The sequence below is a fragment of the Hetaerina americana genome, unplaced genomic scaffold (genome assembly GCF_022747635.1).
Source record: "Hetaerina americana unplaced genomic scaffold, ioHetAmer1.1.p SCAF_69, whole genome shotgun sequence".
Lineage (NCBI taxonomy): Eukaryota > Metazoa > Arthropoda > Insecta > Odonata > Calopterygidae > Hetaerina > Hetaerina americana.
In genome coordinates, this window is record NW_027287305.1 from 2,056,558 (window position 1) to 2,081,606 (window position 25,049).

The window sequence follows — 25,049 nt, forward strand, 5'->3', positions numbered from 1 at the left end:
ATATGAAGTTATTGACTATGTTGGTTATTCGAGGGTGGACTGACAAGTAATGCACACATGCTTGTAGACCAAAAATAAAATGACTTTCAGAAGCACTCCTGGTGATATGTGGAAGTAGCATTCCCCCTCAACACGCATGCGCAGGTTTGAGGTCGTTATATTAATCCAGTGTATTTTGAGAAGCGGAATTATGGGGACGTGTTCTAATGCTATGTCAACGCGAGTTTAAACAGCGTGCTGTTATCGACAGCTATTTTCACCTCATCGTCCGAGGTGTAATGAGTACCCTTAGGTGTCTCTATAACTCACGCTGACAGCAGTAGAACAAGTCTCCGTACTTCCGCTTCTCAAAATACACTGGATGAATGCAACGACCTCAAACCTGCACATGCGTGTTGAGGGGGGAATGTTACTTCCACATACCACTAGAAGTGCTTCTGAAGGTCATTTTATCTGTGGTGTACAAAAATGTGTGCATTAGTTTTCACTATTCCCTCGTATTTACATGTAAAAATAATAATTATTATTTTTATTAAAACTTGGCACCCCGTATGATAATCCTGATATAGAGTGCAGAAGCAGCATCTATGGGGTGTAAGTAGAACAAGTAACCTTCCAGATTTCGGCGTGTTTCAGGAATTAATTGCAGTTATTTAAATTCTATTTTTAAAACCATTACAATACGAAAGTATCCTTCACCATGCTATTGTTTTGCTGTGTGGGTAACTCCAGTTATTTACTCAGAGCTTTCTCCTACTCACAATACATGAGAACAAGAACACAAATATATATATATTGAAAGCATAGCCTTGCTCCTACCTTGTGCGTTGATTTAGCGTAGAGGTTGAGGGATGGTGCGGGCCACCGACCATACACCCTGAGCTGTCTGTTGAGCACCTGGATCTCAGCCATGGCACCAAAGGTCAGATTGTGGTGGCCGGAGGAAGCAAGAGGGGATGAGACTACGGAACCATAGCCATCCGCCAGAGGAGAGTCGGAGGCATCGAAGGTCCACCTTCTCGGGGAGTCTCCATACTTCAGGACCACACGAGCAACCTACCGGGAAATATTAAGGAAGAGCAGAAATGCAGTCAGGGTAAAAGTAAACAATTGATTACGGTCACAGAATGAAACCCAGGACAGAGGAAATGAAATGAAATGATTGAGGTCAGCCCAAGTTTGTTACAGCGTCAAATGTTCACTCTGATTTCGGTCGAATGAATTCAGGATCGGTCTAGCATCGAAAATTACCTTCTTTTTGCCTTATCTAGAGTATATTTGAATATTTGAGCAACCAGGGATGAATGGGTCCCAGAATACGGCAGTCTAGAAGATCTCATTTCAATCTAATCTAAATTACAGTAGAATAATAAAGTACTAAAGTTGAATGGACCCACGATTGTTGCCTTGTCAAAGACTTGCTTTTGACCTTTTCTGAAGTGCGGATAAATATTAAAGTAATCCTACCGTCTGACATCAACCTGGGGTCTTTGATTTGGTAAGGCAAGCAAATGCAACATGGCTGACAGGTCAAACAAATATAGGAAATTCATGACCGCAGCTGTGGAGTCTCCATGAGAGGACTTGGCATTGCTTGGTTTGACAGTCATCTCCACAACCGTGTAATTCTGCAAATGACACTGTCTCCACCGCCACTAATGCATAGTAATTCTAAATTAAAATATACGATGTGTGTCCGAAAAGTATCCGAGCGACGTTTTTTATTATTCTTTTTGATTTTGAGGGTATTGTGCACTAAGAATCTGCTCCACGAGGTCACACGATCAAGAAAGAATATTACGTTGAAGTTCTGAAAAAGATTTCGTGATGCTATGAGAAGAAATATAACGATAACACACCAGCGCATTCATCGAACCTTGTGCTGCTATTTTTGGTGAAAAAAAAGATTGTACAGCTTCGCCAGCCTCCATACAGCCCCGACAATTTTCCTTACGACTTTTGGATGTTCTCAAAATTGAAAATGGTGCTCAAAGGAAAGCGGCTCGACGACGTAGAGTGATGCAATGCGCGAGCTAAGGGCCATTCCAAAATCTGTGTTCGACGACTGCTTTAAGATGTGGAAGCACCGCCGGGAGAATGTGGTTCAATCAAATGGGGACTCCTTTGAAGGATGTCACAGCCCACCGCCCAGATGACGAATATTAGCGCCAATGCGGAGATAGGAACCCAGGTGTGATAGTTTTCGGACACACCTCGTATTTTAAAATGCTCAGTATGAAGTTTAAGGAAATCCAGATGACTGAATTCTACAAGCTTCATCAAACAATATTTTGAAATTCAATATTTGAGCACCTTTTTGCATATACTAAAATATCATCATAGGTACCCGTATAAACCAAGTTACCTAGCCCTAAATGTGTTCACTTACATTCCGCCGAAGTCCGATAAATATAAATGTTGTATTATGCCATAATATGTCAACTTTCAGTCGACCTTTGTGTGGGGCATGGTTTAAAGAAGAAATTATGCTAAGTAGAAAAAATATGCCTAACTATCCATGTGACAACAAGGTTGATTGATCTTCTCGGCTTACCTTGAATTGCCCGGAACCGAAGTCCACCCGTATGATGGCCTTTCTGGAGCAGGTGGTTCCAGCAGCGGTAACATCTGAGATGGGACTCTCATCCCTAGAAGGTGTCAGGATGAACCTTATTTGCTCACTGTAGCCACGGACAACGCCAGTGCTCAGGTCAATATCAACCTGACTGTGTAGGGCACTGACACCTGTGGAAGATACAATAAAATAAACTAGGGTCAATGGCTGCTCATTAGTGAAAATGGGAAAAATGGGAGGCTCTTAATCCTTTTTTTTTTTGGATTTTGGATCTTCATTCCCAAGCTTTTTCACTAAAAGCATGTAAGAGTAAATGTAAAACCATTGCGAGATAAATTTAGATTTAAATGGATAATAAGTTTCCACCTGGTATTTCCATTTGTTGGCAAAATTCCCATCAGCTATAATCCCTTTACAAATATTACCACTTCCAATAATTATCTCCTTCTGACAAAGATCTTTTCAGCAATAATCTCTTTCTAACGATTATCTCTTTCCAACAATTATCTCTTTTCAACAATTATCCTTTTCCAACAGATTACTAATATGTAATAATATAGTTTTCTCTTTTGCAGTATTCCGAATGTCATTGCAACAATTATCTCTTCACTACAATTAGGTATCTCTTTCCAGCAACTGGGCACCTCCTCCCAACAATTGGGCATCTCCTTCCAGCAAGTTAGCAGCAATCCAGGTTACCTATTAACCTACACGCTTAAACTAGGATTCCGATGCGTAGAGTCGGATTTTAATCAGAGCATTAGAAAGTCACCTGTCGGAAAATTTACGCTGAATATCATGGTTTTACTCTCAATTAGGAGCCCTGTGATATTCATCCATCAATATCGACCTAATATGAAAGAAATGAATGCAGTGGACGGGCGGATATACCGACGTATCGCCATACATCTAAAGTATAACATATATCGATTTCTAGTAGGTGCATCGTCGAGCAATTATGCGACGATTTACATCCATTTCATCGTCCAAATCATTTGAAAGATTCGTAACTTCAAGTATTCACGTTCATATCGTCCAAGTACCAACATCGTCCATTACGTCATGCCGACAATATGGTGACATCATCCATAAATCTAAATTCAATGTACCCACTCCTTAAAATGATCCATACCGGCTTGGTCGACATGAAAATATATCGAAAATTGGTCGATCAATTGACATATGCGAATCAGATGACGACAAACGGGTTGCCTATCCAGGGTTGCACCCAAAAGTGGTAGGACTGATTTTCTCTGGCGCGAACGGAGCGGTGAAGGGGGGTCTGCCTGGCAGGGTACGGTGGAGGGGGCTCTTAGCAACAGGCCGACACCAACCTCAGTTGCCTGCGGGCTGTCGTTGAGTGAGGACACCGTTTTTAATGAAGCAAGTTTTTTGTCCGCGTCGAAAAACAAAATGAATCTGAATTTAGAGCAACGTTGTTCCGTGAAGTTTTGGGCGAAACTCGGGAAGACGGAAACTGAGACCCTCGATATGATCAAGCAGGCTTATGGGGACACTGCCTTAAGCCGTTCCACAGTATTTGAGTGGCACAATTTGTTTAAAGAGGGTAGGGAGCTCGTTGAAGACGACCATCGCTCCGGACGGCCGTCGACGGCAAGAACCGACACGAATGTGGACAGAGTGAGGACACTGCTGAACACAGACCGACGCTTAACCAGTGAAGAAATTGCAGACCAGTTGGGTCTGCCTGCATCCAACGTCTAACGCATTATTTCACAGGATTTGGCCATGCGCAAGGTGTGGGTGCTTCATCATGACTACGCGCCGTGCCATGGCGCGCTCGTCGTCAGGCAGCTCCTGGCCAAATACGGCATTGCCACGTTGCCGCACCCGCCCTATTCTCCCGATCTGGCACCACCGCACTTCTTCTTCTTCCCTCTGATGAAAAGACAGCTCAAGGGACGACGTTTTGACTCGATAAAGGCCGTTCAAGAGGCTTCGACGAGGGTCATCAACGGCATCCCCAAAGAAAATTTCCAGCGGGCGTACGGGGAATGGGACCAACGTAATACTAAGTGTGTAGCCGCTCAAGGAGCACACTTTGAAGATTATTAAGTCGATGTAAGTATATCATCAATAAAATTCTTGTAAAAGAATCAGTCCCACCACTTTTGGGTGCGACCCTGTACTCCAGAAAGTTCGCTAGAGGTTGGGAAAAAATGTTTCCTCTAAATATAAGTATCAACATGTAGCTTCGACTTAAGTCAGGATCTTCATTTGAATCTTTTGTTGGAAATTAAGTTGTCTATTGCCATTGTCACTGAACTGATTACATATGAGTTATGGCTAAGACTAGAATGGATAATTTAAAAGTTTAGCTCCGCAGAATTGAATCTTTGTCTCGCAAAGAATGTCGAACTTCTTTGGCAAATAAACTGAAACAGTTGAGGGAACGGAGAGAACTCTGTTGAACGATATTTCTCCAAATCGATTAAAAACAAGCGGAAATGTAAAATTTAATTATTTTTATGAAAATTAAAAATGCAGTGTTGCCCGTGGAAATCGACCCTTTATACATTACTGTCTCTTCAATGGATTTATTAATTCGCATTTCTGAAAAATTTCTTCTGGGGGTCTGGTCATGGTTATATCCCATTCCAGGAGAAAATAAAAGCATGGGGAACATTTAAAAAATTTCAACATTAAAAAAACGAGCATTAGGATGAAAACTTGGGACCAACTACCAAAAACTTCGTTCAGATACTATCAAGAAAATATTCGAATTTCGTCAAATGCAACTTGATAAATCAAAATTTTATTCGTTCTCGCAGACAAAAGAGATTTTTTTTAACCTTTTGCTTCACATTGAGAAATCAAGAGGCTCCTAATCATATTATCGGTTTGTGATGCCGAAGAATCTTAAAAAAAAATAAATTTAAAATACCAGTAATTTCAATGAGCATTTGGCAAAAGTACATGCACAATTTTTTCACTAAAATTATATTCAAAATAGTCGTTTCAAAGAATTTTCACCCGAAATATGCACCGTGATTCTCAAAAGTCTGTACTCAGTAATCGACATGCTGATGATCGGAGATTGGTTGAAACGTTGGCTACCATGAATGGCGGGCAATACTTTTTTCTAAGACCAACGTAAATAATGGCACCTCGAGTGCCATACAGCTACTGAATACCAACACAATCAATTTTTCACATTATTCCAAAACTCTGAGAGACGCCGAAAGCCGCTGGATATTTTTGAAACTTATAATATTTATATATATATATATATATATATATGTATATTATATACATATATATATTTACATGTATGTGTGTATATATATATATATATATATATATATATATATATATATATATATATATATATATATATATATATATATATATATAGACGTTAGCTGTGCGCACGCGCGATCACGCCTGCAACACAAACACTTCTTCCCGCTTACTAATACTCAATTTTCTATTTACATTAAAATTTGAATTTGTAGAGATTTTTAAGAAAGATAGCCATATGCCTCGACAAAAGGAACAAGGGCAGTCAGCATGGACAGTTGAAACCTAACTTAATTTTTAATGAAGTTAACAGTTAAGAATCAAAATGAAAACTCCTTCCTTTAAGTTCACGAGAGATCGCATTCTAATTTCATCCGGTTCATCATCGAATTACAAAGATGGCGACGGGTATTTTTTTCTAATTTGTTTTTTGAATTTAAATCGTTTTCTAAAATTTGTTTTGCAAAAACATTTTTTAGATTCATGGTGAATCTGTTCTTGATAGCTGCCATTATACTTGCGGTGACCACCTCTTTTTAACTATTAGTTTGTGAACATTTTAAGATAGAACCACGCCCACTCTGTCGGGTCTCCATAAACAAGCACACATGCACGCTCGCGCCGTGCCCCACGAGCGGTGGTTTCCCCAACTAACAAACTTCGCAGTGCTTGATTAAGGGCGGCGACGGGAGGAAGAAGATAAAATCTGATCGGCTGTTCGAGAGGTGTCGAGGAGGCGGACTTTGATACTCAAGACTTTAAGGGGTTTTCTAATCAATAAGATCTTAGCGCTTGGATAGCTTTCATCTAAATGAAAAACGACCCAAAAGAATGAATACTAGGACGAGAGCAGGAGAGAGAAGGAAAGCACAAGAAAGATGTATGCAATTAAAAACCAAAGCAAAGCACGCCCCCGTGTGTTCATTTTGGTAAGAGTTTCATCTAACCATAATCAAATGGAACACCGAGACCAAGCCCATTCAATTATGGAAGGAACATTAGTTTTATGAGATCGGCGGGAGGAGGTTTTTTCGGATACGTTTTGAAGAATGCTGATGGCTTCCATGGCTTTGAGTTATGAATTTTCATGCATTTACTCGACGGATATTTCCGATTAGGGTCTATATCCGCTGAAATTTTTTGCCATAAAAACTCAAAATTTTACGAAATACACAGGGTTTCCGCCAAAAGTGAGGAGAGCCATTTTTTCCCGCCGACGTGGATGGCTGGAGCTGCGCGATTTATGGCGGGGATGGTGGTGGGGATGTCTTTGGAAAACCAAGGCGCTCCGTGTAAGTTGTCTGCGGGTTGTTACAGAGTGCGGATCGCTGCTAGACTGAACCCCTGTTCGAAGGTCGCATCACTAATTCACGATTCCACACTCCAAGGAGCAATCATCCGCGATACGATTTTGTGTTAAGCTCAGAAAATTGAGTTCGGAGACCTTGATCATAGTTAAGGATGCTTATGGAGATGCAGCATTGTACCAAGGAATGATTTTTCGCAGACACAAGATGCTAGTGAAGGTAGAGAGGAGGTTGACGACGAGGAACGCCCATCAACGACACATTGCAGTGAAAATGTACATAAGGTGAAAGACATGATCAATTCCGATCGAAGCATAAGTGTTAGAATGTTAGCATAAGAGTGCAATATTCCCTCCATGCATCGCGTTCTTAGAGGAGATTTAATGATGAGAAAGTTGTGTGACAAGATGGTCCCCAAAGCGCTGTCGGAAGGTTCTGAACTCATAAGCACCTCTCCAAGCACCAGGTGACAACGTTGTGGCAACAAGGTGGCCGCCCTACTACAGCCCCGATGCTGTAACACCGCCGGACTTCTTTTTCTCCCAAGAATAAAAAAGAGATTGAAAGGCAACCATTTTGGAACGCTGGGTAACTTCAAAGAGGTCGTGGCAAGGTACTTGAACGAGATTCCGACAATATCTTCCAGGAAGCATATCGTGACTAACAGAGGCGAAGGCATTAGTGTGTCGATACAAAAGGTATTTTGAAGATGAGCTATTTTTCTATTTTTTATTGCTATTTTGAAGAATTTTAGTAATCTTTACTTTGATCATCGTATTTTTTCCCGGATTTAATCAACTAATTATAGGGAGAGATCCTATTTGAGAAAAAAACCTCAAATATAAAGCATTATTTGATCTGAATTTTTATCAATAAAGATGTCCCTGTTTTAAAAGAAAATAAAATAAATGAATAGATGCGTGGATGTCCCGTTAAAAGTGAGGTTGAATACATATGGAAGGTGTGCGATGAAGACATATTTACCAGCTTCTTCTTAACCTAAACTCAGGCGAATGGTCAAATACTGACAATATCAATATATATATATATATATATATATATATATATATATATATAATTTTTTCTTTAAAATTCTAATTGCTGAATGATAGACTCGAGGAGAATTAGGTGCCTAATTAATCAAACGAAGATATTTGTCAATATCGAAGGGGAAAGAGGGAGCGTAGGAAGGTCAGTTGAATGGGTCTGGTAGGTGGAGAAAACCTCCCTCATTCGATTCCCACGCAAACATGAGCAAGAGCGTTCCACCTCACCATACCTCCAGACCCATCTTCCCTTATCGTATCCGCATCTCAATTACCCAAAAGGAGGAAACGAGATGCGATCACCGAACCAATTACTTGAGAAACTATTCCTAAAACGACATCCTTTCTCGACGGGAGAAATGGAAACGTTTTAGCATCCGAATCCCTCTATTGGTACAAGCCGGAGAGGAAGATTGTATCGTCGTCTTGACGATTTTGTGGCCCTGGGCGAATGGGGATGAAAGGAAAAAGTTGCCATGAATGCGGAGAAGCCTCCATTTCCCACTCCCCCCCCCCCCCCAACCCCCGCACTGGCATGCGCCCACTCACTTCCTTAACTCTTACGTCATTAAGGGTAGACCCCGCCCTATAGCAACTAGAGGGCACCGCTTGGACCAAAATCTCTCCTCGCCTTTCCCTTCTAATTCGACAGACATACAGCTAACCCCATTTGACCCTCAAGGTTCGTCGGAGATGCGAATTTACCTAAACCCTGATAAATTGAAGTGGTCGTTAAAGACCGGTTTACAATAAATGTAAGAAGTTATCGTAAGTACTCAACCGTAACCGTACAGATCAATGGTTTGTTGTTTACGTTTAATCTACATCTACATAATACCCCGCAAGCCGCCGCAAGGGCGTGTGGCGGGGGGTGATAGGTCACCAACCGTAAAAAGGAACAATACCACATGCAAAACAACAACGTGGAAAATTACACTCACAGCAGCGCCGTTTGTGTAATACGTTTAATGACGTTTCCGCAATTGTGCATGATAAAAATTATATTTTTGTATATATTTTATTGTTGCGATTGTGCATGCAAGTCTGGTGTGTCCTAACACCCCTCGCCATACGCCCATACGGTGGCTTGTGGGATATTATGCAGACGCAGATTTAGAATTATACGGAATTCGGCCATCCAAAGAACATATTTGTCTTTTCTAAGGTCAATCAATAGGAACAAGTCATCCATAACGATTCGGGGAGGTCACTCGTGGCAAACAACTGAAGTTTTAATAGCATGTGATGAGATATGAATTTATGTGTAAACATGGATGTTAGCGAGTTGATGGGACTTAGAGCATCACTCGTTTATTGATTTGATTAATTCAGTGATCGTGAAGAAACTGATTTTCCCTCACGAATTCAATTAACCACGCCTCTATGTTGAATAACTCGCGTTTTTATTTTAGCAGTTTATATTTTAGTCCCTCGGCATCCATAAACTCCACGGTAAAGAATAAATACTACTAAATATGGATTGAGCATACACTTTGAGGCAAAATTGATTGGTTAGAGACATAGTAGGTGGGAATACTAAAGGGAATATCCCGTACATGAAGACCAAGAGGCAAATACAAAAAGGAAAAAAAACAAGAAAGGTTTGAAGCAGTGAAGATATCATGCAGGGGGGTGAGGGAGGAATACAACAATGAATAGAGGAGAATGGAGGTCAGAATTGGACCAATCTTGGAAATGAAACACTGACGATATTGATGATGAATACATAAATATGTGATCATTTGATTTTATCACACGACTACGATACGAATACGATATTTGATGACTGACTGAATAGACAATTGATAAAACATTAAATTATGGCAATTGAAACTAATTAGGCTTCTCCATTCTTCTCCTCATACAGTAGTGTCAAAAATAAATATGAAAACTCCTCATACCAAAAAAAATACTCACCACCAACGGACAATGAGAACACCAGAATCGCCAGAAAAGAGGTGAACATCGCCATCTTGGCGCTCGGTGCCTTCTGGTAGTAAATTTCTTCTCCAGGAAACATAGGCATAGGATTCTTATTTTTTATCTTCCTTTATCTGCTGCAGGGCGCCAAAGGGTTCTCGAGGAGCAGAACTTCATTGAAAGAGGGAATGCCAGAAATCAGTTCCAGCCTCCGCCACCTGGATTGGCTCCAGAGAATACGCCGGAGAAAAGTCAATTCTTAATGGCGTCTGAACCTGTAACGGCAATATTGATGTTCTTTTAATTTAGTTTCCTGCGTATCACACAGAAAATATATTTTAGCCAATTCCGTATTCACTCAACTATTTAATTTCTTGCTTATGTGAACAGTTCTTTAGTAATGTAAATTTGGACGAGGGTCGTTTCCTGGGGAAAATATTTCTGATTTAACGGAAATTAATTGGAGCATTTTATATGTGTTATGCTCATCGGAAGAAATAGCATTAGTGGACAAAGACAAAATCACAGAAACACAAATAAAAAGAAAATAAACTCATTAGGTTCCGAATTTTTGGTGGTCCACGCCACCTTTCTCGAGGAATAGAAGGACAGAACTGAGCTCTCTCTCTACATAAATAAATATATATGGAAATATATATATAGAAATATATATAGAAATATATATAGAAATATATATATATATATATATATATATATATATATATATATATATATATATACACACACACACACACACACACACACACACACGAGGGTCATCCGGAAAGTAGTACCCGTTCGTGAAATAAAGACACAAAAGTAAATATTAACAAACATAAAAAATTTTATTTGAAAGAGGATACTTTAAACTACTTCTCAACATAATCTCCAAGCAAATTAAGGCATTTGTCATAACGTGTGACAAGTTTCTGTATTCCTGCTGCATAGTCCTTCGCCGCCAGCTCATTGAGATACGCGAGGGACCCATCTTGCACAAATTTTTGCATAATGCAGATGGTGTTTAACAATTTCATGAACAATTGTTCGAGAAACATTGGGAAAATGCTCACAGATGTCATCAATTGTGACGCGCCGATCGTTCCTCACGAATTCGTCAACTGAGCTCACCAGTTGGTCTGTAATGACAGACGGTCTCCCCGAACGCTCATCGTCGTGTGTGTTCCCCCTCCCCATGTTGAAGTTGCGACACCACCGCCGAACAGACGACTCGTCCATTACATTGTCTCCATACACCTCCTTTAATTGGCGATGAATATCACATGGGCGAACGTTTCTTGCATTGAGGAATTTAATCACTGCCCTCACTTCACAACTGGCGGCGTTCTCAATTTTTTTAAACATTGTAAACAATCACAGAAACAACACAGGCAATGCTAGCGTCACCCAACTTGGCTCAGAGAAGGCAGACAAGCCACTGAAGCTATCTGACCTCGTCCAGCGGCTACTCGCGTCGTCAGCACTTCATGCGGCACGAACGGGTACTACTTTCCGGATGACCCTCGTATGTATGTATATATATATAGAGAGAGAGAGAGTCATTACTTCTATTTCTTTCGATGAAGACGGAGCTGAATTCCGTCGAAACGATCAAGAAATAACGTGTGAGTGATCTTTTTATGTGTTCTTATATTGTTATATTTTTTTTTAAAGTAATCTACCGGTTAAGGTAGGTTTTTGGACTGACACAACTACCAAACAAATATTTTATTACTCCTAACAAAACACAAAATCAATCATCCTACTCTATATCATTGTTATATATATATATAAATATATTTATTCATTTTTATTTATTTATACTTTGAACGTAAAATTAATGTAAAAGGCGTAGAGAGAAAAATACTCGGCCCAACTTTGAAGATATCTGGCTGTCTTCATTAGACATTGAGATATAAAAACCTAAAGGAAAAGGTGATACTCTATTTTACATGTACATGGTATCCTAAGAGCAACTAATAGGCTGTGTAGCAGAAGATGATTTTACATCAGGCATGCAACATCAAAAATTAAGTAGTATGTTATTTCTAGGTAAAATATATAATTGAAATAATTCAAGTAATGTAGATCATAATAACTACAGGTACGTTCACGACGGTATCTAAATTATGTATTGTTTTCTACACATAAGAGACAGGTTGTTAGTAACAAGATGGTTAATAAACTAAGCATGAGTAATGCTACATTTAGAATACGCGGAAAGTATTTCGCGGCCATGGGAGAACACGTCAATTAAGGATTTGGTGAATATTCAAAGAATATTATCCAAAGTTTCTAAAAATTTCCACGAAAATGGAGTAAGTGATGTGGATATGTTGAAACGAATTAGTTTGGTGGTCCAATTGATTCACAGAGAGAGCAGGCAAGACTTGAAAAAGTTATAGGATTGGACACCTGAGTTTTCTTGCGACACCGTGGGAATAATGTCGCCATGTTATAATTGGTATTATAATTGGACCACTGAGATAAAATTTTGAGATATAGACACCGTCAAAGACAGAGTCAAGTATTCGTTTGTTCATTCCTCGCGAGATACGACCTTATTGACCTAACACCCCCCGCCACATGCCCTCGCGGTGGAATTCGAGGTGTTACGTACTCGTAGATGTAGATGCGCAAATCCAACAAAATCAAACCAATTTGCTACAATAATTAGACTAAAATTTGGTGCACATAGGTGCATGTGTGCCAGCCCTCTTCTAAGGTATTTTCTTGCCCTCTATGTACGCATAGGAATATCTGCTAGCCATGTAATACTAGTAGTATATTTTGGCATGTTGTATCATTGGTGTTCGGTCGCCCCCTTTCCAAGTAGTTTTTGGTGGATCGCGGGGTGCCAGGTGCATGCAGACAGAAATAAGAGGGAATATAGTATATCTAAAATGACTAGTGGGTAATATGTGGGTAGTATGGGTGTGCGCGAATGTACTGTTATATGGGCTATATACACGTATATTCAAATGAATACATAAACTACTATTTGTAGTGTGTAGTCCTCTAACACTCTCCACGCCCTTGGAGTGGCTTTTGGGGCATTGTGTGTATATATATATGTACACGTTTATAACAACTTTTTACAAATCTAGCTCCTCTACGCTGCACGTGATCTAATTTGGCAATCAATCAAATTGCATGAGGATCCCATATACTTGCAGCATATTCTAAATGAGATCTCAGCTAGCGAACGATAACATTCCTCTTTAACCCTTTCATCACATTTCCCATGTGCTCTTCTGATTAAACATAATATTTTGCCAGTTTGTCCGCATATTCCCCATATATCAGGCACATATCAGGACAATATGCGGATCAGCTTTTTAAGAATCTTGGCTTCATAAAACGGGTGGTGGGCAAATGCAATGAAAAAGTTAAAGAGAGGTGTTATTTTGCTCTAGTTAGACCTCATTTAGAATATGCCGCAAGTATTTGGGATCCGTGGGAGAAAATTTGGCAAAAAGAATTAGATAAAGTCCAGAGAAAATCCGCTAGATTCGTTAAAAATTGTTATGATAAAAACACAAGTGTGACAGGTCTCTTAGGGGATTTAGGCTGGGAACCACTTGAAGTGCGGAGAGAACAAGCGAGGCTTAGACATTTAGAAAGGTTCAGAACAAACGAGTTTAACGATGACACTGAAGGAATTATAATGGCCCCACACTACTTAGGTAGATCAGACCACAGAGATAAAATAAGGAAGATAGATTCCACTACATATACAGGTAGATACTAGCACTCGTTCTTTCCCCGAACAATCGGAAATCATAATAGTAAGAAACCGAAGTCACTTGAGAAATATTAAAAACATTGAACTAACAAGTCGGAGCAAAGTTAAACACTGCAAAGCTATTAGGTTTCCTTTCAGGTGCATGGTTGGTAGTTTGAGTGTTTGCATGTGTGTGGGGTGTAAGTGTTCTTGCATGAATGTATGCCATTTTTGTGGATGTATGATTTTGTGGTTTTTGCATGCGGTTTTTTTTCTTTACTAAATTACGGGTGGTGTCCTAACACCCCCCGCCACACGCCCTTGCGGCGGCTTGCGGGGTATTAAGTAGATGTAGATTTATGTATCACATAGGATAGTTTGTCTTAATCTTACCTGCGCTCACCCTTCGGATTTAGGGTAAGTTGCACATTTATAAAATTGGAGCTGCATGGAAGATATTGAGTGGAAATGAAAGATAGTTGCTGTGTCTTAAGATATACAATTTAAAAAAAAGAAATTATACCATCGAACCAAACGATAAGGGATCAGAATAACTGTATCCGACCGCGGTAAGGGCTAAGAAGTAGTTTTCTTGTTTGATTCTATGTTACATGTAAGATGTATGGCCTATAATTTAAACTTGGTTTCCTGCGTGATTACCTAATTAATAGTACTACATTTGCCGAAAAAAATCAAACCAATAATTGAACGTCTATCATTAAATGCTTTGTACAAATGTTGCTCCTTCTGGCAACACCAAAGTAAATTTCACCCGCTTCAACATACGCTCTCAACCGTCGTCCGTGCTTAAAATTTCGACTGCAAAAAATCGTCATCAGGAAATTCTCAGTCGCTCATTAACTGCTGAAGAATAGCTCAGTCCCTTCAGTGAATAAGTCATCAAAAGACCCAAGCTACCTTCACACGGGGCAACTCACGCGGGAGCAGTCGTGAAAATTTTGGTGGACAAGCCAGCTATTGTTGCCGCTGGAGAAAACGGTCAACTGCTCCGACCTAACTACTACATCCCCTTCTTTATTGGGAGGAAAATCCTCTCGGCAACAGCTCAATCCGTCATCACCTGCCACCTCCTTCATCACCCCAACTCCTTGCCGGTACAACACCGGCTCCTATCCGCCCACAAAAAAGGTAGAAATGAAGAGGTCCCAAAACTGCACTCTGGGGTACACCCACTATACCTCTAGATCTCTTCTCTCTCTCTGCGCACACCTGTTCCCTCACTTCCCTCTCCACTACCTTATCCACATCCCAAACGGGGTCGTGTGTCTCCCTTTCACTTCCCCTCCTTAGCTCGTTAACAATGGGCGGTAACAAGGGCCGCTGGGAGGGGTGTGGGTTGTGGAGAGGGTGAGCGAGAGTGGTCGGCGTAACGTGAGGGGAGACACGGAGGGTTGGCTCCCTGAGAGGAGGGAGATGAGGAGGGCTTGGGTGAGCAATCCCTTCTGCTCCTTATCCTTACCCTCCCGGCGACCCTTTCCAGCGCCTACCCGAGGTCTCGGAACAGGTAGGCGAGGGGAGGGATTGTCGGTTGAGGAAATCTTTTGAGGGACGGGTGAGAAGGAAAGGTTCTCTGGATTGGGGGCAATAGTGGCGTAGAGGGGACTCTGAAGGTCTAGGGGTGCTAAATTGAGGTGTTGTACCCTTCTACCGAGGCGCAAATTGCGGAAAACGCTCGAGAATTAAGATGACTCCAAGTTGTCGCACGTCCAAATTGGTCACCCCGACGCACTTCCTATTCATCAAGCGTCTTACAAGGGAGTCGGGGTTTTCTAAACGAATAGGTGAGCGAAGGAGGGTGAAAAAAAGATTAGTTTTTTCGGAAGCAGACCTTTTTCTTACTCTTTAATGTTATGGGTTTCTCTGATGCGGAACCGATAAGGTTTTTCAACTCGGGTTTTCCCGTCCCGACCAAATAGTTTTTAGAATTTCTTCCTGAAAACGGTAAATTATTTAAACCTTATCTTAATAAGGAGGGGGAGAGTTCAACTTATCCTGGAGATCTACACTGACTGTTACTCAATCACCTCACTGGAAAGATGTGCGTTCAAGTCAGAAACGTCTCCCGAACCGTAAAATAGGGACGCGTCCACATCTTTTTGAAACACCATCCACTTCTCTTATCCAATACGTCCTCTCCTATGCTTTACTTCCTCCATCCCAAATTGTAAGTATGGGGTCGGAAAAAATTCATAGGCATCAGTGAACCCAACGAATAGCGTTCTTTCTATTTTTCAAGGACATCAGAGCCAAAAAAACAGAGGTTTCACTATCCGAGGAGAAAAATAATTTCAACTTCTCACCGTACAAGATAACGACGGGATATTTAACAGTGGGTGATTAAAAACAAGACATTCAAAATGAAAAATTAAATTTTTATTAATTTTTAGCGCTTATATATATATATATATATATATATATATATATATATATATATATATATATATATATATATATAATTTATTATTATTAGGTAATCTACCGGTTAAGGTAGGTTTTCGGATGGACACAGCTACTAATAAATAGCACAGCTATATATATATATATATATATATATATGTATGTATGTATGTATTGAGTCCAAACGGAAAAAATCAAAAACGGATATCGAAAGCCGCAAAAGAAACTATGGGAACTGTTAATAAGACAAGGAAATCATGGATCGAGGATGAGATTCTTAGTAGGATAGATGAGAGAAAAAAATGAGAGATTTTAAACACAGAGTTAGGCCGAAGGAAATACAAAGAGTTAATTAATAAATTGAGAAAGGTAAACAGTGGAGCGAAAGAAGTATGGTTGAAGACGAAGTGCGAGGATATGGCAAGTTTAAAGAAAAAGGGTGAAATTGGTGTGCTACACAAGAAGGTTAAAGAACTATCGGGAAGTAAGAAAAAAAAACTGTGCTAACAGTTAGAGATAAGGCGTGTAAGATTATAGTTGGCACGGAAAATATCCAAGAGAGATGGAATGAATGCATAGAAGACCTGCATGGGTTGCTAAAAATTTTAGACTTAGAAAAAGAACATGAGGTAGAGGTCCAGAAGATAGCTTAGGTTCAACCATACTCGACGATGAGATAGAAAAGGCGTTAAGGGAGATGAAACTAAATAAGGTCGTGGGGGTGGATAATATTCCCGCGGAACTATTGAAATGTTTAGGGAAAAGTCTATATGAACTGATTCGTAGTATTTATGAGGTAGGAATCTGGCCGGAAGACTTTGTGAGATCAATTTTAGTTCCTATTACAAAAAGGTAAAGGCTACATACGAACGTAATGTGAGGACTACAGAACAATTAGTTTGATATCCCACGAAATTAAAGTTGTTCTCAGGATCATCAAGATAAGGATAGAGAGTAGGGCAAATGATTACTTAGGGGATGACCAGTTTGGGTTTAGGAAGGGGAGAGGTACGCGTGATGCCATTGCAGTAATGAGATTATTAATCGAGAGGAATATAGAATACAACCAGGAGGTATTTGCCTGATCGTAGATTTCGAAAAAGCGTTTGATAGAGTGAATTGGGGAAAATATTTGAAGGCAGGAAAAATGGATGAAGGGTGTATTGATCGGCTGTGGGATGTTGAAGGCGGTGATAGACAGAGGGAAGAATTTTAGGCAAACGAGGGGCAGGAATAGGATTGGGATATTGGACGGAAAGAAGGGACGAAGGAAGTATACGGAGATGAAGAGGGGTTTGTCGTAGAGTGGGATGTTGGGTTTTGTTTTGTTATAAAAAATATTTATTTGGTAGTTGTGTCCATCCCAAAATGCCTTAACCGGTAGATTACCTAATTATATGAGTATATATATATATATATATATATATATATATATATATATATATATATATATATATATATATATATATACATATATATATATATATATATATATATATATATAAATATATATGGTATATATATATAAAAATATATATGGTATATATATATATTCTATATATATAATATATAAATATATATATAAAATTTTCACTTTCACATAAGTTGTATGCATATATATCTATCTTTATATATATATATATAACTTATGTGAAAGTCTAACGGATGTGAAAATAATTTATATGAATTTAGCACGAGCGGACAAAGACAAAAACACAGAAATACCCAAAAATCAAAATGACCTTGTAGGATACACAATTGCGTAAATAGCTATTCAACAGACAAGGCATTTGCCAACCTGGTTTTTTCCGTATGATTCAACACCGAAGGGAGGAGGGGTGGTCCATGAATCATCTCTAGATTCTCAAAACCCAACTTTTGCCGTGTATACTTCACGAGATTTTGACATCATCTTAAAATTCACAGAAAACATTTAAAACTTCGACTGAGGCATAGTAATTTAATACCATTCCTACGTATAATTAGGCTTCTCCGAAAGCCATTATTGAACTACTTCCATTTCTCAGTTCGGCAAATGGTCGGAATGACGAGAAAATTCTTTCACTTCCTGTTATTACTGAATAAAGAAGCAGTATGAATATTTTTTTCATTTTTAAAAAAATTGCAGATGCGAACACGGGCCTCCGTTGGCCACGGGAATATTATATTAAACTACATGCCAAATTGAAGTTTTCTCATATTTTACATGAAACCTATGAGCCTCATGCTACAAGCAGAAACTGACTCGCAGTTTTGTTGATTCAACTACACCTAACCCTGCAACCTGCTATGAGGGAGGGCGGCAGGTGGTGTAAGGTCATCAGCTATTAGATTCGTTTTGATGATTGATATCGTCTGGGAAGTTTAAGCTGTGTATAAAAGTATGTAATTACGTGTATGAATTTTAAAATCGCCTTGTAGAACATTTATTTTCCTTTAACTTCTCGTCTTACCATTCACGAGGCACGCTTCAGTTCCAAGATATCCCTATTACAGACATATACATGACATCTCGATGCAATCTCCTTAAGGGGCATTATCTATCGAAATTCTATCGTAAACTGTATCCGCGCATACAGATATCGATCCAGGCGATTTGTTTGGTTTTTGGACGGCTCAAGACGCAACTACTTAATTAACCTCGAAGTCCATTCAACGCCATTCTTACTTCAGTTAATGAAATCAGGATGTTCAACATTGCATGCGAACTTGGGGTTATGAGCCTTTTCAATTGATCTAACTCTTATTACGAGTTTCAATTACTGCGCATGTGCTTTTGGCCGACGCAATTGTTGACCGTAAAACACTGTTGATTCCGACGCAACAATCCGTAGTCTCTTGAAGCGCTTCTGCTCGCCTTTGATTGTTTGTTGGATTCAAGAATCGTATTCAAACCTTTCATGGGGTACACACACTAGGCGAATACATCTACATCTACATAATACACTGCAAGTCACTGGGAAGGTGCGTGGCAGGAGTGTATCAACACCAGGCATGGGTATGTCTTTAAAAAATTAGGTTTCCTAAGAAAATTGCAAGAAACTGTGATGGAAAAGAAGGAGAAAACTATTTACATCATACATAATTACTGTAATTACCACTTGCTTTAGTTAGGCCTAATACGGACTTCGCGGCTATAAGTATTTGGGATACATGAGAGAAAACACATCAACTAATGCATGATGGAAATAATCATGTAATCGTGTAAGTATGCGCTCAAATGAGTTCATCTACAACTACTTAATACCCTGCAAGCCGCCACAAGGGCGTGTGGCGGGGGGTGTTAGGGCACCACCCGTAAATAAGAAAAAAACCGCATGCAAAAGCCACAAGTTGTATAATACAGTCCAAAAACAAATCATGGTATACATTCATGCAAAAACCTTTGCATCCCACACACATATACAAGTACACAAACTACCAACTGACACACACATGCACCTACTCTATTGGCATACTAGCTAATATATATTCAAAAGCATGCATTAAGTAATAACCTCCAATCAGTGACTGGTGGCACAACAACCCCAACCCGCCACACGTCCGTTCGAAGGCTTCCGGAGTAAATTACAGTTGTAGATGTGAAAAGAATGTATAAGTACCGTACAATTTTTTTTGGTTGCAGTACTGAAAAGTGAATTCCACCAATTTATAGATTCTTCATTACACGCGACACGATATTGAAGTACTCTGAAGCCAGAATTGTAATAAATAACGCGTAAAACGACCCAAACACCCTAAAAACACATTTAATTAATTTATAATACCTAATAAACTTATTTTTATTAACTTATTATTTATAATAAGACTTAATAAACACACGCATCCTTTATCTTAAATATAAAATAACGACGAATAGCGACGCGAACATCTGCACTCTCAACTTAAAATTCAACGAGGGGAGCGTGTTGGATGGAAGGAAGTCCTCGCGAGACACAAAAAGTGACAGCCGACGGTGCGTCAGGCACACGTGAAAAATAGCCCCCGCCCTGGGCGTACCGCGCAGGAAGAAGGGGGAAGTCGGTGGTGAAGGGTGCGAGGAGAAGGGAAAAGGGGAGGGGGGAGGTTAGAGGGGGAGGAGGGGGTAGGGAGAGACGCATCTACGCAGTGAGGATGCTGTTGTCATGGAGAAAACTTGTTCTCGGCCATGAAAGGAGACCAGGGTACAAAGTCAACTTATATTTATGTTTCTATTAAGCATGCAAAACTACATCATAGCACTGCGAAACGCCCCTTGGGAGTGCATTAGTAGCATAAGCCGCTGAAAAGGTATCGAAAATACAACCGCAATTCCAATACGCGATAAATAAGCCATCTGGGTGCATGGCAGGGGGTATCAGGGCATCAGACAGTAGTAATTAATGGTAGTTAGCGAATAATGTCGCTCAATCTTAGCTCCGGAGAGCTGTAAATGTAATTTCAGATAGTGCGTAATTTAACTGTTGTGATATGTGCGCGGAAAAAAGTTATTGCATACTATGCCTTCCCGACAGACATTTTCCTCTTAAATTTTCATTTTGGTCTGGTCGTATGCCATAGGAAATTTACACACACTTATCGAAAGCGCCGAGGGGTAACACAGTTAAACAGCCTGTCCGACGGACAACGTATTTCACTTGAAATGATCTCTCCACACATGGCAACCCAAGTGGGGATCTAGATATCACTGCTAAATCCTGCCGCAACAGGGATTCGATCCCGGGTGTGATGGCAGTAACCTCTAACCATCGCACTAACCCTACACTAATCTATCTACAGCTATATAATACCCCACAAGCCGCCAAAAGGGCGTGTGGCGGGGGGTGTAAGGTCACCACCCGTAAAAAGGAACAAAATCACATGCAAAATCAACACATACATGCAAACTTATACCCACAGTTGCTCATACATTCCTGCAAAAATCCTTTCATTTTGTCACGCATGCAAACGTATATACCATCTAACAAGCAACTGCACTTTAGGATGCCGTAAGAAATTTATCCAATAACATGCAAGCTGGAATTTGAAAAGCAAGATGGTGAAATTTCACCACCACATGGTCATGCAACATACAATGGTCTCCTCCCCAAGTAAACAGGTAGGGACTGTGACCCAACGCTGCAGGCAGCGGAAGGGGTGCTAATTAATCGGGATGATACCACTAAATAAATCATAGAAGCGCTGGCACTTCAAACCAGGGTCGAATTTATTGTAATTCCCAGATGTGGTCAATACTTGGTCAGCTAATCTTAAAGGGGCAAGCACGCTAGCTAACTGAACAAACCGCTCCCCTCCCCATCCAAATAAAAAAGCATTACTATTCGTACGTTCCTTGGGAATTATCCACGAAACGGTTAGCCTTTCTTGGTATACGGTTTAATTCCGAAATTAAATCCGTATTTCTACAAAAGCACTACGTCTAATCAAGATGAGGTTTAAGAAGCATGAGATAACACTTCTACTTGAACGTTTTCCTTCGATTTTACCGGGGAATGGAAATAATAATACGGATAGAAAAGAACACCAAAGCCTTTTATGGTGAGGCAAGAGAGGAGATGATTGGAGAGATAAGAATAAGGAAGAGAAAACGAGGGGTGGAGGAAATAATTGAAAGGGGGAGTGGTATGTTAATAAGGCTGTGATATAGAAGGGTGGACGTTGGGAAATCCGAAGACAGAGGAAGAAAAGATGAGGGCTTTTTTTTAGACTGAATGAAAGCAGGCAGACATTACGAAGAAATATAGAAAGACAGTTTTTATTTGATATTTTAGTGCCCTGCAAACCACCGCTAGGGTGTATGGCAGTGGGTGAATACACAACAGACTAATTTGGACCCGAAAATGACCCAACAACAATCGGACAATGATATTCCGATCCCTTATTGTTCATGGAAAAAATGATATCTTAAATCTATCTGTTCTACACTTAATCTCTCTAATTTTATCAATATGATCCCTCCTACCTTAGTACGATGGGAATAATTAGGTAATAATACATTTTCAACATCACTGCTAAAGATACATGCATATATTTTTTTCACTCGAATAAAGATATAAGGAAAAGGGTTAGGAACACAAAAGACAGACACAGAAGATGTGGGTAAGGAGGAATTGAGCAGGTCACAAGTGCAGAAGTATTTCCTTGGACGGGACTTGAACCACGGATGTTCCGACTAGCCAGGTCGATGTTTATTTAAATTACGTGGATCATGATAGCTACAAAGACATCCACTACGGCATCTAAGTGAGATATACTTCTCTATAAATGCGAGGTGAGAGCGTTTTGTGGTGTATGTTCATGTTGTGGTGGTGTTTCGCCTTCTTGCATGTTGTGTCCTGGTTTGCGTGTTGTTGGATGACTTTCGTGCTGCATCCTGGGGTGCAGTTGTCTGTTAGTTTATGGTATATGTGTTTGCATGAGTGTTGGATGAAGGGATTTTTGCATGAGTGCGTGCGCTGCTGTGGGTGTAGTTTTTCATGTTGTTTTTTTACATGTGGTATTGTTATCTTTTACGGGTGGTGACCTAACACCCCCCGCCAAACACCCTAGCGGTGGCTTGCGGGGTATTATGTAGATGTATATGAGGTGCTGTTGGTAACAAGGAAGAAATGAAATAAGGGCAGAAGAGACAAGGCTATTTCGACTAGTATACTCAACAAGCACATATAAACGCATAGTCATACATTAAAGTCCATTGAAATATAAATATGCACACAATTTCCGGAACTTATGATTGCTGAAGGGATTCCGATTAATTCCATTTAATATTGTAAGATTATACACGGGAGGATTGAAAACCAAGGGTCAAGAATATATGACTACCTTGACTCGAACTTCCTCGTTGAGTGGTAATAAAATACCTTTTAAATGGAGAATTAAAAATAGGAGAACTTATAGTATTTCTAATATGAATTTAACACATATTGAATGGCCTCATATAAAGCAGTTTAAGCATTCACGTACATAAAATCACGTCGACTTTTCCCACCATGCGTTCGCATTCGCGAAAAAAAAGATACCTTTCGTGATCGCACAAAACGTAAACAAGCTGAACATGGCGGATCGACAACTTTTGTTTTCTTTTAAGACGTGACACCAAGCTTAAACGGTATCTTAAGGTTGCGATGTCTAATGTTCATTTCTCGAAAGATAGAAGCCCTATAAGCAGTCCCCCACCGATGTAACAGTCGTAAATGTCACATAAACATTCTTAAGGTACACCACGTGAAATGTGGGCATAAACTAAGTGTTGCAACGGCTATATTACTCTCGGAAGATTGCGTATTGGCACCATATAAGAAAAAATCTACCATAAACATCAATAATCCATTAGGACTTCCTTGTCCATTCAGACGTGTCGTCTTGTACGTGCATTTTAAGTTTATGTAAGTGGGTAGCCGTAATCTTCACATTTATTTCATCACGTTGGTTCTTCTTAAACATTCGCTTCCTGAAACTGATGCCATCATGATAATTCGAGAGAGGCATGCATATACAAGGTTTGTATAAAATGTATGGGTACCATTTTATCCTAATGTGTGCGTGAAGTACTGAATTAAGACCTTCGGTTAGGTGTGGGCATGGTCGCAGATCGTATATTGGCATTGGTAAGATGACAGTGCACACCGTAATTACTGAAAATTTGGCGATGCAAAAGATCTGCACTAAACTCGTCCCGAAAATCTTTTTGACGGACGATCTAGAGCAGAGTCGAGTGTCTGCTTGCGAAGACCTTTGCAATTGCATAGCGATGATTACCCAACCCACTTACAGTCCCAACTTGGCCCCAGCATACTTCCTATTCCTTAAATTGAAATCCTCCCTCAAAGGACATCACTCCATGCTACGCGTACCTTCCGGACCCCGCCTCCCTTGAGGCCTTCTAATCGTGGATAAGTCGCTGGCAAAAGTGTGTCCTGATGTACTTTGAAACATTTTGAGGCATTAAAGCAATATCTAAAATAAATCTATTTTTCCGAAGCTTTTCCCGATACGTTTTATGCAAACCATGGAACATGATTTATCGCACCGGTGGTAAAGCTAGTTAATAAAATTCAATAGTTCGGTTGAATATAGTGGTTCAAATTATATAATTATCATGAATGATAGCCAAACTAGCATATCCGAGCAATTTCAATTGAAAATTGTCAAGGAGATTCGTTCGTTATCGAAAGTATAAATCAGTTTCACCAATTTTTTTTTCTTTAGATTTACATTTTATTACTCTGCAAGCCACCGCTAGGGGGTGTGTGGCAGGGGATGAATACACACCAGACTAATTTTGACCCGAATATGACCCCTAAAGCGATCGGATAATTTTATTATGATCCCTTAAAGTTCATGGAAAAAATGACATATCGGGAAGCCAAGTCAGGACTGTACATCTATTTAGTACCCCGCAAGCCGCCGCAAGGGCGTGTGGCGAGGGGTGTTAGGGTACCAACCGTAATTAAGAAAAAACTGCATAACCGCATGCAAAAGCCACAAAGTTATACAGTCCACAAACAAAACATGGCATACATTCATGCAAGAACCCTTTCACTCCACACACATGCAAACACACAAACTACTAACTAACATACACATGCTCCTACAAATATACTTGATATCTTTGTAGTGTTTAATTTTGTACCGACTTTTAAATTAAATATTTTTAATATTTCTAAAGTAAATTCAGTTTCTTACAATTATGATTTCTGATTGTTCGGGGAAAGGATGAGTATTTAAAATTATCTGTACTAGAATCTATCTCCCTTATTTTATCTTTGTACTGTACGGTGAATGTTTAAGCATTTCTAATTAAATAATTGCCACAACTTTTG

General features: G+C 39.8%; 1 protein-coding gene across 1 annotated transcript in view; it reads right to left on the reverse strand.

Annotated features, from left to right (window-relative positions):
- The window catches only part of LOC139696124 (signal peptide, CUB and EGF-like domain-containing protein 2), a 47,042-nt gene extending 36,864 nt beyond the window's left edge, over positions 1 to 10,178 (reverse strand). Inside the window, exons 1-3 of the mRNA XM_071594722.1 lie at positions 10,107 to 10,178; positions 2,555 to 2,745; positions 820 to 1,056 (exon numbers count right to left, since the gene is read on the reverse strand). Of these exons, the coding sequence (XP_071450823.1) occupies positions 820 to 1,056; positions 2,555 to 2,745; positions 10,107 to 10,161 (483 nt within the window). The 5' untranslated portion in view covers positions 10,162 to 10,178. The remainder of the gene's footprint in view (positions 1 to 819; positions 1,057 to 2,554; positions 2,746 to 10,106) is intronic.
- Between the last annotated feature and the right edge of the window lie 14,871 nt (positions 10,179 to 25,049).